The following is a 13,492-nucleotide window of genomic DNA, read 5'->3' on the forward strand; positions in this document are numbered from 1 at the left end:
TTGTGTTTTCAGGGTAATTTTAGTGAACTGTTTTTGTCATTTTGTCGTGTGTTTTTGTAATTTTTAAATATGTCTATCTATAAATGTTTTTATATTTTAATTTTATTTATTGTTATGTTAACGTATCAAGTTAAACTAAATGAGAAATGTTTCCTTGTCAACTAGCTGAAATAAAGTTTTAAGTTTTCATTTTCGTTAACTATAATAACCCTGATCTGATATCAAAATGTCTATTAAAATGTTTTATAAAGTGAAAAAATGCCCATATCCAGGGCTAACCTGAATGTATTTACTGCATAAGGACCCAGCCCTTAGCGATTGACATTTGAAAGTAAGCTAACCAAAAGGACATCAGATCCATTACCTTTTTGCTTTTTTGAGCACTCTGCTTGAAAGGGAAACAGCTCTCGATGGTAAACACAAGCGCTGGCTTTTTTCGCCTCACATCGTCTTCAGCCTTCATATCCAGCTGTGACAAATTTCCCAGCAGCCCAGATGGGTCATCTCACCGCAACAATAGCAGTTTAAGAGGCCTTTTAAATTATTCACGTCCTTCTTGAGAACGTTGCAATTTGAGGGCTATATTTGCATAGGACATTCAAAAAACATTTGATTTGGTCAGCATGCAGAAACCAGTGGAGACCAATGAGAATTGAAGTATGCTGCAGCGCTGATGACAAATATGCCAAATGAAAGCTGCATGAAACGAGACGGCAATCAACACAGATTTGAGCACTATACAATGTTTGAGCGATATTGTAACCAAGACTTGAGTCGCCTTGCATACTGTTCTTTTAATTTGGGATAAGTTCAATAATCACTGGCTCATGTATAAAGCCACTAAAGCTGTAGAAACAGAAGACATGTCAAAGACGACAATACAAATGTTCCAACTGTTTTTGGCCATACAATGAGTCAATGGAGACAAATACAGGACATTTTCATAATATCTTCTTTTTTATATTCCACAGAATAAAGAAAGTTTTAGGTTTAGAATGACGTGCGGGTAATAATAAAAGTCAACATTTTTTGGGTGAACTATCCATTTAATAGACTTGTTAAGGCACTTTTAAAAGCAACTTGTCTCAGAGCATGTTTCAAGACATCAAAACATCACATCTGATGATCTGGAAAATATATAAGTGAGCTAGTCAACTGAATATTTGAGTAGAATGTCTATCTCTAGGTAGATATTAAATTATAAAAAATGCATTGAACTGATTAAATATGCTGCTTTCAGCTGCTCCATAAAACAGCATTTTAATTCGTACAGCAAGACAGTACACACACAAAGGATTGTGGGATATCAAAGGCAGTGAAGGATATATGATATTGTATATAGGTTACCAAAGAGACAAGCTCAAGTGCATGCATTCAAGGGTTTTGGAGATGTTGCCACATCTAATTATTATTTTTTTTAAGTGTTATATATTTGTGAAAATTATATTTGTAAATATTTTTTGGAATAAATCAACATTAACACGGCAAAGGAGTATGCAATTGTATTCCAAAAATATTTATATTTATACATCATTTTTATATTGTCATTTTTTATATAATATGTATACCTAATTTCTACCACAGGATTAAATCACTCGATATGTCATGAAAATTACAATAATGTGGTTGAAATGTGCATTAAATTTCAGAAAAATAACATTTTCTCATGTTGGACATTGTTAGCAGACAAAACTTGTGTGAGAGAGGAAAAAAAAGGGTGTTTTAAGAGTTTATTTTGGGTCCCCACTGACATATGGACAAGTCCTATTGAAGTCAACATTCTTCAAAATATCTTCTTTTGTGTTCAACAGAAGAAAGAAAATCATTCAGGTTTGCAACAAACTTTCATTTTTGCCTGAACTTTTCCTTTAAAGGAACACACAGTGCTGAGGGAGCAAGTGTTTCGCATCACACACTCAAAGCACACCTTTCCTTATCAACCACTGCAACAAAATAAGCTCTTAAGAAGCTGTTCCTCCATGAACCACCTGTTTTCAATGCTTCCCACAGCTGAGGGCTACAGAATGAGTCTGTCAAGGTGAAGGAATGAGTTTCCACACGATGATTGGAGCGTATGTGTGTGTGTGTGTGCGGGTAAGGAACTGTTTCTCCCTCTTGTTAGCAGGAACAGCTGAAGTAACTTCAAAGAGGAAGTGCTGATAGGTAGTTGTAATTGTTATCAGTGGTTCTTTCTGTCTGTCGCTCCATCCTAAGACGATGATACTCAGATGGGTCTTATCTGCATCACAAAGTCTGAATTGAGTTAACTAGATAGAAATCAAGCATTCTCTGCATTCACAACAGCATGCCGCTGGAATGCTGATGACTTTTTCCCATTCCTTTCTTGTTGATTTATTTTAAGTTTTTAAAGACTAGAATATTTCCTCTTTAAGATTCTGCGGATGTTGCCAGAATGTTAAATCCTGGGAGACGTCTGCAAGGGTCACAGCGAGGGCAGCTTTACTCTCCTGTAACAAGGGATGGAAAATAAGCCGCTGTGCAGGGGAAAGGTGCAAAGTTTTAGGCTGCACTGCAAAGCAGAAGAGAGGCACACGTGGAGGAAGCCAGATCGAAAGTGTCATTGCAACAAGTACACGGTGTGAGGCTATATGAACACGGCTAATCTGATCTTTCTGGCCAGCTTCAAGTTACAAGACAATAACTTTGCTGACAGCTGCTGGATGTACAGCGGGACGCTGCAGACTCACTGAGAAGGACCTCATGTTTGAGGTTGAAGTTCAGAGCAAAGATCACAAAGACCCTCCGAGGGTTTGAATTCTCCATCACTTAATACTGATAAACTTAACAGAATACTACTGTAAACGTTGACATTGTTTAATTTTTTTTTATTTTATTCGAAATGTTTTTTAAAATGCTTGTTTTAATTTATCTCTCTGTTAAACCCTGTAAAGCTCTGACTTTTTCCCCATGAAAAATAAGAAAAATTATTGGATATTTTTATATATTAATGTGTGATTTACATTTTTCTAAGCACACCAAAACTGAGCAATACTGCATTTATCGATCAAACTATAAGTATCTAATTTCCAAATTTACAGTGACAGAGTTGAAGTGAAGTTGCACTTAAAGGTTAGTAATAATACATAAATAAATAACTACAATTTGTAAGAGTTCTTAATTTGGATTTGTGTTCAACCCTGTTATGCCCAGTTTTCTCCTTAAAATGTTAGGGAATATTATTATATGTTTATTGTGTGATTAACATTTTACAGAGCACACCAAAACTGAGCGATACTGCAGTTGCCTATCCAATAAGTACATAATTTCCAAATTTACGTGACATGGTGAACTAAAATAGCACTTCAAGGTTAGTAACAATTAAATAAATAAATAAATACTTGCTATTAGTGAGAAAATTCTTAATTTGTCTTTCTGTTCAACCGTGTTATGGAACATTATTATATTAATTATGTGATTTACATTTTACAAAGCACACCAAAACTGAGAAATACTGCAGCTATCTATCAAATTATCAGTATATCATTTCCAAATTTCCAAAAGTCAAGTACACAAAGGTTTGTAACAATAAATAAATAATTAAAAAAACAAATCTTGAATTTTGTGGCAGATGCATCGCCTAAATGTCTTTTATTAATATTTTATACAAAAATGAAATTGAAAGAGAATGAGAAGAAAAAGTTCCTCTACTGTATGTAGGTAATTCAGACTTTCGGTTTATTTTCTGTGCTTTATACGTGCTGGTTGGAATGGCTACTTTTTTGAAACCTAATAAAGAGGCTGAAAAATTATTCAAGTCACACGGGTGATTTATTTATTTTTTTGGAAGCTTTTCTTTTTAATAAAGTGTACAGAAAAATTTTTGTAACATAAACAGCAAATACTTAAAGTTTAGGACTACAATAACAGTACTAATAAAAAAAAAAAAAAGTAAATGGCAGCACATACTACAAATATACCTCCGGTCCTTGAGCTTGTGTTGACATGGATGTTAAAAAAAACCCTGCCCTTAAGACACAAAACTAGAATAGTTGGTACTTTTCAGTCCATTTTATGCATTTCTCTCTCCTGTTGTTCTCGTACTGATCCGACTGTTCCGACGGAGGACTTCTGAAAGCTCTTCTATGGCTACTTTTTTGAAACCTAATAAAGAGGCTGAAAAATGATTCAAAGGTCACACGGGTGATTTATCTATTTTTTTGGAAGCTTTTCTTTTTAATAAAGTGTACAGAAAAATTTTTGTAACATAAACAGCAAATACTTAAAGTTTAGGACTACAATAACAGTACTAATAAAAAAAAAAAAAAGTAAATGGCAGCACATACTACAAATATACCTCCGGTCCTTGAGCTTGTGTTGACATGGATGTTAAAAAAAAACCTGCCCTTAAGACACAAAACTAGAATAGTTGGTACTTTTCAGTCCATTTTATGCATTTCTCTCTCCTGTTGTTCTCGTACTGATCCGACTGTTCCGACGGAGGACTTCTGAAAGCTCTTCTAGTTGGGTTTGGTCAGGAGTTGAGTGGAGAACTCATACAGATCTTTATTGATCTTCTTCAGGGTCTTCACCTCCTCCTCCAGTTCAGACACTCGTACCTTAGTGTTCTCCCCATCACCAAACACACTCTGACAGAGAACACAAACACACTTATCACACAGCTCTTTGACAGACACAGAGTTCCCACACTGGAATCTTCATGACTTTCACATGAACTTTCCAGTTGTTCACGATTACAGGAGAAGTACTTGAATAGATTTTTTTTTTTAGTAATTGTTGGGACTGATATTAATTTGTACATGATGCAACAATCTTCAGAATTAATAGATTTAAACATATTATTGTACAAATGCCAATAACACTACTGGACAAACTGACATTAACACAGACATTAACGTGAGGTGACCTTTATATTTGTGAATGGGGCAACCACAGCTCATTATTATACAGTATAATATTGTATTATTATAATAAATAGTGAAGTATTATTTTATTTTCTGACTGAAGTGACCACAGCCCATTATTTCATATGATATATGCTATGCTATGATATGATATGCTATGATATGTATGATATGATATGATATATATATATATATATATATATATATATATATATATATATATATACACACACACACACTATCTCAAATAAAAAAATAAAATAAAATAAATACTACATCAGTAAGCTGTTGTGAAAATGAATCACTATTTTGTCTTACATATATATATAATAGTGAAGTATTATCATTATATTATTTGTGTTTGTTTTAAAGAACTTGGTGAAGAGTCTAATTGTTTTCTGATGTTATCGACAAAATGTCCCAGAAGTCGATTTTGCTTAACTTGTACTGAACCTGGAACATTCCTTTAATCTAAAAGAGCTAAATTACCATCATATATAAGCTAGAAGATGAACTGTGTAAATGAGGCGGTGAGAAAAAAAAAACCCTGCACCTGGGTCTAAGAATTCAAGTCCCATCATAGATTTTCACTGAGGTCATCAAATCCCATTTAAAACATCCCTAATCTAGCGGAGAAATTATTGACATTCCCTTTGTGCTCGATTCCCCCAGGCAGGCAAACGGCGGGTGACAGCGATGCACATTTCCCCTAGATTAATTCAGGAGGGAGGGAGGGTAAAAAAAAAAGTCTTGCTCTCCAGTTATATATCTATTTACATACATCTCCTGAATAAACACAGCAGGCTCTGAGCTCGCCGGCAGGATCTAACTCTCTTTTGAGTGGGTGAAACTAATCCACTTAATAGTCCTGCCAGAGCCGGACTCACTTTAAAAGCATTAGGAGATCCATGAGGAAGAGGGAACAACCTCTATAGTGACCAAAACACATTTGGAGACGGATAATGGCAACAAACTCCAAAACACCCGTCGGTCCCTCCAGATGGACGGGACAGCGGGGACCATCTGGCCTCACTGTACTTTCACATTTTAAAGAGGCTAAAATAATGTATTTGGACAGAGTTATGAGGTACGCAGCTTGTGCTTTGCCTGTATTTAATTCTCTGAACAACTTATGTTCAATAGGCCACAAATATACAGACCCCCCCCTTAATTAAGGAGGCCCATAAAACCAAGAATACAGCAATTTGGTCTCACAATTTCAGTAGAATGAAAATACTCTACTCTAAAGGCTTGAGCTGAAAGAAAATAAACTCTTAGGCTTTATCTGATAATCAGTTCAGCTTCAAGCCCAGTCTGATAGCGTTCTCCTCCGCTGGCTTTCAAATACACTTTCAACATCCCGTGGAGAGAGTCTGAACTCTGGGATATGAGCGGCCCAGTGGAGCTGCTCTATCAGCGGTGTAAATCAGCGGAGACTCTGACAGATGTGTGCAAGTGGCTCATTTCCTGCAGGACAAAGTGAGTGAGATGCTCTATATGAAAGATTGTAGTATTGTATCGATCACCTCTGTAAATCACAGCATGCTGCGGTCAAATATTTTGTATAATTGACTTATACAACTATAATTGATAATTCGCCTCTGGCTTGCTTAGTTGGGGACACTTCATTTCCAGCAATATCGTTGACTTGATTGCATAGAAACTATTTAAACTGAACTGAGCTGGATGATGAGATCACTGAATTCAATGATGAACTGCCTTTAACTGAAAAATGAGTGTTTACTATTGTCATTTTGCATTATTGACACACTATTTTCCTAACTAATGCTGTACAGTTGCTTTGACAAAATCTGTATTGTTAAAAGCGCTATATAAATAAAGGTGACTTGACCTGACTTGACTTGACATTCCTAACACTCTGCTGTCTGTTCTCACATTATGAATTCATTCATTCATTCCTCACTGAATGTAAGTCTATGTGATATTTGCTCATTTTATCATTCAAGCCGTAAGCTAGATCACATCAAAAATTAAGTTCAGTCTGAAAAATGCTTTGGTTGCCTTAAAGACCACATATTATTAGGGATGCACCAATTCATCGGCCAATAAAAGTAATTATCTGCACTATTGTTTAAAAACAGCCGATGCTCAGGGCTGATTAGGCTATATAATGTCAATCAAAAGGGGTGGGAAAAATGTGTCAGACTACAACTGTCGTAGAATGTTTCTTGTGTAGAATTTAGGGCTATCGAAGTTAATGCAATAAAAACACATTAACGCAATCTCCTTAAATAAAAAGTGCAGTTCTACTGGAAAGGGGTTCAAGCCAGGGTTGCCAGGTCCATGGTTTTTCCCTTCACCAAACATTATTTCTAGTGCACCTCCTGTCCAGTAATTGCAAAGAGCTTTGTGCTTTATTACAAGAGACAAAGTCTTAATGCTCTAATTCTGTCAACTTTATCACAAAATTCAAACAATAAATGCTGTTTTAACGCTCATAAATGTGGTGTGACAGATCGCTGTAGCGCTTTAGGAGCACGAGTCCTTTCCACTTTACTATTAGTTTACAGCACCAAAATAAACATGAATCAACATCAGAAGGTAATGTATGTTGAAAGAAACAGAACAACTTACTGAAATGTATCATGTCTCATATAATTACTCAATCAGTGTTTCAACCACGGAAAGACGTCAATAAAACAGCATGTGATCAATGTCACTTAACATTGCATTTACCTCAGGAAGTTATTCAGTGTTCACAGTTGTTTAGTTAGCTATAAAAAAAGCTTATTTACTGTTAATATACTGTATGTACGTTTCAATGAATCTGACATGAAGGCAAGTTTTTAACACTACCTTATGTGCAACTGAGTTGTTTGCAAACATTTCAGTTTTTATTTGATTTAATTTTCACTTTTATATTAAAGTATATTATAAAATAATATAATATAAAGAAAACATGCAGCCAGTTTGTCTGAAAACTGTGTCATCCAGCGAGCTGTATCAAATTGTAGCCGGTTTCTACATAGATAGCTAGCTATTTGAATAAGACAACCTCCGAACCATATACGGAGTCCAAGGCAGCAATTCACCTGTCTTGTGTTGACACGCCCTACAGAAGAGAGGGGCGGGGTGAGCAGTAGCTCATTATCATTTAAAGAGACATGCACCGAAACGGGTCGTTGTGAACAGAAGTAAAAAGGGTGTTGTTTTACACGACCACTGAGGAATTTTAACCTAAGTATGTTACAGACATTTCATGAAGACCCTAAAGAATCATCCCAACTTGTGGAAAATGGGCATCCAATGTCCCCTTTACGAAAACCAAACTATCAGTATTCTGAATAATTGGCTATTGGTATCGAAATTCAGAATTCAGTATGGGTGCATCCCTTATTGTACCAAATTAACAAACCTTAATTTGCTGACCATTTCATTTAAACATTTTATCACAATTCATAAAGCCATCTTATTAGCTAACAGTTATTAGCCATCGAAAAATTACAATTATGTGTTGATTACTCTGCCTGGCTGAGCAATAGTCCACACTACTCGTGACAAGGGCTCCTTCTCGGCTCTCTTCAAGCTGATCATCAGAAAAATCAAAGCCAGCAGGCTACAAACCATCTCCGCCTTGAAAGCCTTGCTAAAATTCAGTTCACAGTAATGATTGAATCCCGACAGCAGCGGTGAACTTCCCTGCTTACCTTGTCTGTGACAGCACACATCAGAGAGTAGAGCTCGTCTGCCTTCTCCAAATATGTCCCCTCCGGCTCCTGAGAGTGTGAAAAGACAAAGCGCAACACTTTAAACAACAACATAATCATATATTAAGCTACAATAATGATTGATTGTGCCAATATAAGGTGTTCGTGTGTAAGCATTTCCCGGGACACAAGTGTCCTGAAGAGGCTATGCCAACTGTGAGAGGGTCGATTACAAACAAGGTCTAATCATGGCTGTCTTCTGCAGGCTGATCACTACTGACAATGAGTAAGTGGCTGGGAGTTTGTGGAGGGGATGACGTTTTTCCAACGGTCCAACGAGATTATTAAGGCTGACAATGAAAATCTCAGCAAGGTCAATGTCTTTTTAACAGCCCTTCCCAGATCCTACCATCTTACTCTGCTGATTTACAAACCATCAGTGCCCGTCTGCGGGAAATTACTGTTCCTGCCTCGATGGATACAGTAAAGCTGCTGATTTCACAGAAAGATGAGCAAAGCAGGTGCTGCTGCCCAGCACAGTAGTTTGATTGTGTTCACAAAAACACCAACATACACTCACAAATGTGAAATATTGTACTCATGGTATATAATTTTCTTAATGTTGAGGCTTTGCTTACACTACAGTTCAAAAGAATGGGCTTTTTTTTTTTTTTGAAAGAAATACTTTTAAGCAATCAACACCATTGATCAAAAGTGACAATAAAGACATTTATAATGTTACAAAAGATTGCTGTTTCAAATAAAAGCTGTTCCTTTGAACTTTCAATCAAAAATCCTGAAAAAATGAACCATGGTTTCCACAAAAAACACTAAGTGGCACAACTGTTTTAACACTGATAATAAAAAAAATAATACAAAATAAATGTTTCCTGAGCAGCAAATCAGCATATTCAAATTATTTCTGTAGTATCATGTGACACTGAAGAAATTTCACAATATTACTGTTTTATTTAAAATCAAAGTAGCCTAGGGCACATAAGAGACTTCTTGCAAAAACATTAAAAATGCAACCAAAATCCTCAATCAAAAAAGTATTTATTTATATATGTATATATACACATGTGTGTGTGTGTGTGTGTGTGTGTTAATCACATTAAAACTTGTCTTGCTATGCTTTCAACATTTATTTTTCCTATTTAACATGAAGTATAAATTCAAGAGTGAAAAACTATTTTAATAATTATTGTGTGTTGTGTGGAAATCCCTCAACTGTACATCATTTCCACCGCAACAAAGTTTTATTAAAAGTAGGATACATAAAGTTCAATCTTTGGAATTAGCCTTAGGAGTCTGCCATTTTATTTAGAAAACATTTAAAATGTCATTTCCACAACCACTTTTTCCACCACAGAATGCTGTTGCTAAACTCCAACTTTTTCCATAACATAGAGACAGCACATGCGCATGGTTGCCAGGTTGGGAAGATCAAGTAAACCACTGGGCAAGAAAAAGGGACTGATTGGGGTATTTACACTCTTAAAATCTGGCAACCGCAACCATAAAAGCTTGTAGCTAAGAAGGCTTGTTACCAATGCACAATAACACATATGCCAAATTAAAATTAACGAATAAGAGCCAAATAAGAGCTTTCCCATCTTTATGCAAAGTTAAGGGCCGTAACCCATTCATCCTCAAGCTCCACTCCATTAGCACAGAGCGGAGCAGACCTAAGCTCCTCCAGGATGGCAACAGGTCTGATGGAAACCCATCTTACCGCTGACCTCCATCTGAATAGAGTCAGCCATGCTGTTAATAGACTTCCCCTCGAGTCGCGATTATTTAGGGGCTCGCGCGGTTCGATTCAGGCCGGGTTTTGCAGCGTACCCCTCCCAGCGGGTTCACGTCACTTCTCCTTCCAAGCGAATAACGGAAACAATTCCGAAAGAGAAATTAATTTTCTCAGATGGAATGCCAATCATGCCAAATGTGTGATGTTGGTTGCAGCCTCTGGGTCACAGTTTGGAACGTGTTATTTTGCCTCCCGGTAGAAGTGTTAATGCACTTATCAAAACGTTTGTTTTAGGTTCCCTCTCGCTGTGCAGAGGTGAAAGAAGCATGTTTTCCAGATAGGATGTGCTCTCCCAGAGGCTGGAAGATTAGCTGCTCTGTAAATAAGCTGAGGGGGAGGGGGAGGAAAACAGCAGATATGCAGAAATAAAATAAAAAAAGGTTGGACCCACCGAGCAGGTAGTGGGCAAATGTAAGACTTTATAAGCATTTCATTTACTGGTCTATAATTGATTTTGACGTGGAAGGAATTACGGTCAGGCCACTAACAGCTGTAAACATTCATCATGTTTGAACCCCGCTGGTAGTGAGGAGGCAGATCCATATGTGCAACTTGCATTAAACGCCTTTGACCCAATCGTATCACCCGCATGCAGCTGTTTCACCTTATGCAAGTGTCAGTGAAACTGAAACACCTGAATTATAGACAAATTGAGGACTGCTGGATTATACTGAATATTCATGATAATATTTGTAATGATTTTGCTGGCAATTTTCCATTTTGTATTCATTTTATACATTTATAGGATGTATCTGTGTGTAGTCTCTGAAATTTCATTGCATTCCGATGCAATGACAATAAAAGCTTGAAATTGAAATTTAGCGACATTTGGGTTACGAGTTATGACATATTGATTAAAAATGACAAGATCAAAAAAAGTATTAAACATTCACAGTAAGTCATTCAATAACATGTAGAAAATAGACTTTCATTTTATATCGACTTTAAAATAGATGTTAAGAGCGCGCAACAGTCGGGTTACGGAAGTAAAATGGCATTCATTTTCTCTTTAGGGAAATTGATTTTAACAATAATTGTTCAGTTTTTATTTGATTTAACAATAACTGTTCTGAGTTCTGAGGTTGTTAATTAATGGTATATGCTTGTTGAAGCTATCAGTTCGCATTATTTCAACTTATGTTTTAAATAATTGTGTTTAACAGCGGAATCTCTGGTGAAAATCTATATTATGATGCTCTACAGAAAATTCCACCAATCGGAGAGTTGCAACGAGCAAATTGTGCCAAATGAGTGCTACTGTTATATTGTAGTGTATTGTTGAAATGAAATTTTAAAATCTTCCTTGTGTTCATTAAGTGAATAAAAGTGTAATAAAAAAAGTCCTCAATTATGTTAAACTAGATTTTTACAATATTTTTAATGCATTTACAAGCATTTAAAGAATACATTTAGAGAAAGAACAATCCATTTAAAAATAAGAAAATATCATTATACACAAAAAAAAAATCATCAAATGACTGAAAAACATTGAGATATATACAGTGGCGTAACTTTGCTTTGAAAAGTGGTGGGGACACCGCGCAACTCGTTTTGCTAGTTTTTTATTTAATAACCTAATTTACTTGGGGACTGGGTTTAGAGTTGAACAAACTTAATTTTTGCTTTTCAAAAATAGATCGATGTACCAGGGGCAGTGCCAGAATATTTTGAACGCAGGTGCTGAGGGGGTGCTAGATCAGACAGAGGGAGCTGGGCAATTCAGGGCTCCAGACTCATTCTTCCCACTGGTCGCTCTTTTGCGATTAACTTTCTCAGTTGGCTGCACGAGCACGTTTTTTTTTTTTTTTGCGCTACAACATGCTGTTAATGACTGATGACTGCACGCTGATGAACTTTTATCGTAGTTTATAGTTATATGGAAACGAAAGTAGTTAACATTCAACCCGTTCTTTTTCATCAGTAGTATTATTTGTGATTTGAATTTTGTGAACGGGAGTTCGCAAAAAGTGGTGGGGACATGTCCCACCCGTAAATTACGCCTATGGATATATAACACATCAAATATTCTGGCTATATTGCCCAGCCCCAGTATATAGCAAATTCTTCACTATGTCAGATTTATAGAAGCATAGCTTTGTTAAAGGGATAGTCCAAAAATGATAATTACCTAGGGGTGTAATGATTCACTCGTTTTCTCGATGCATCAATTACAAACCCTTACGATGCATATGCATCGATCTTGAAACATGGATTTTGAATCGTGAATCGTCGATTTCGGACAGTAATCGATTTAAAATGCTAAGAATCGAATTAATCGCAATTTCTATAGCGATTCAATGCTTTCAAAATACATACAAATTAAATTACTACAAGCAGGAATTAATTGAGACCTTGAACAGTGTTCGTGCCTCGCATCTCTCCTTCACGCGCTCCACTATTTACCGCCTGTGACTGTCACAGGATTGCGCTCGCGCTCCGTTCGTCTCACTGACACATTTTTTGAGCAGCTGACGAGTGATCGATCTCTCCTTAGTGCGACATTACCTGAGCTGTCAGGTAATGATGCATGAAAGTAGCGTTCGTTGCTATAGCAAACAGACATCACGTTTTCTTTCAGGATCATCATTCGCCGGTGGAGAGGAAAAGTTAAATACATTATTTTATGAAAATGAGATAAAGAAGATAAAGAATGAAAGAGAAGTGATGCCAGGCTAGATCTGCAGCTAAACTGAATAAAAAGCAGAATGAACAGAATGAACTGAACAATAAACACAATAAATAAATACAATTTATGAATGATGCAGTGCTAATTGACATAATTTATTACAGTACAGTAAGTATAAAGTATATTTTCTACCTTATTATGTGCAGAAAATTTTAAAAATTGTTTGTAGTATATAAAACAATCATAAAATTGCCATTAGGAAAAAAATATAGATTACAAATGATTGATTATTGTCCAGCAGTGTATTTGATTTCTTATAGCAAATTCAAAGTAAGAGATAAGAAAATAATTCCTTGTAAAAAAAATAAAATAAAATAATAATAATAATACATACATACATAAAATTATTGTATTTGACATTTCTATCACTTCTGAAATTATGGCTGCCCTGGCGTGACAAAATGTTATACATAATACTTTTAAAGCTTTTTTTTTTTAAATCTGG

General features: G+C 35.9%; 1 protein-coding gene across 1 annotated transcript in view; it reads right to left on the reverse strand.

Moving 5' to 3' along the window:
* Positions 1-4,211: 4,211 nt before the first annotated feature.
* LOC107723838 (WD repeat-containing protein 18-like) overlaps positions 4,212-13,492 on the reverse strand; it is a 91,167-nt gene continuing 81,886 nt past the window's right edge. Inside the window, exons 10-11 of the mRNA XM_016532552.1 lie at positions 8,552-8,620; positions 4,212-4,607 (exon numbers count right to left, since the gene is read on the reverse strand). Coding sequence (XP_016388038.1) covers positions 4,479-4,607; positions 8,552-8,620 — 198 coding nt within the window. The 3' untranslated portion in view covers positions 4,212-4,478. The remainder of the gene's footprint in view (positions 4,608-8,551; positions 8,621-13,492) is intronic.

This window comes from Sinocyclocheilus rhinocerous, unplaced genomic scaffold (assembly GCF_001515625.1).
Source record: "Sinocyclocheilus rhinocerous isolate Xijiao unplaced genomic scaffold, SAMN03320098_v1.1 scaffold1296, whole genome shotgun sequence".
NCBI lineage: Eukaryota > Metazoa > Chordata > Actinopteri > Cypriniformes > Cyprinidae > Sinocyclocheilus > Sinocyclocheilus rhinocerous.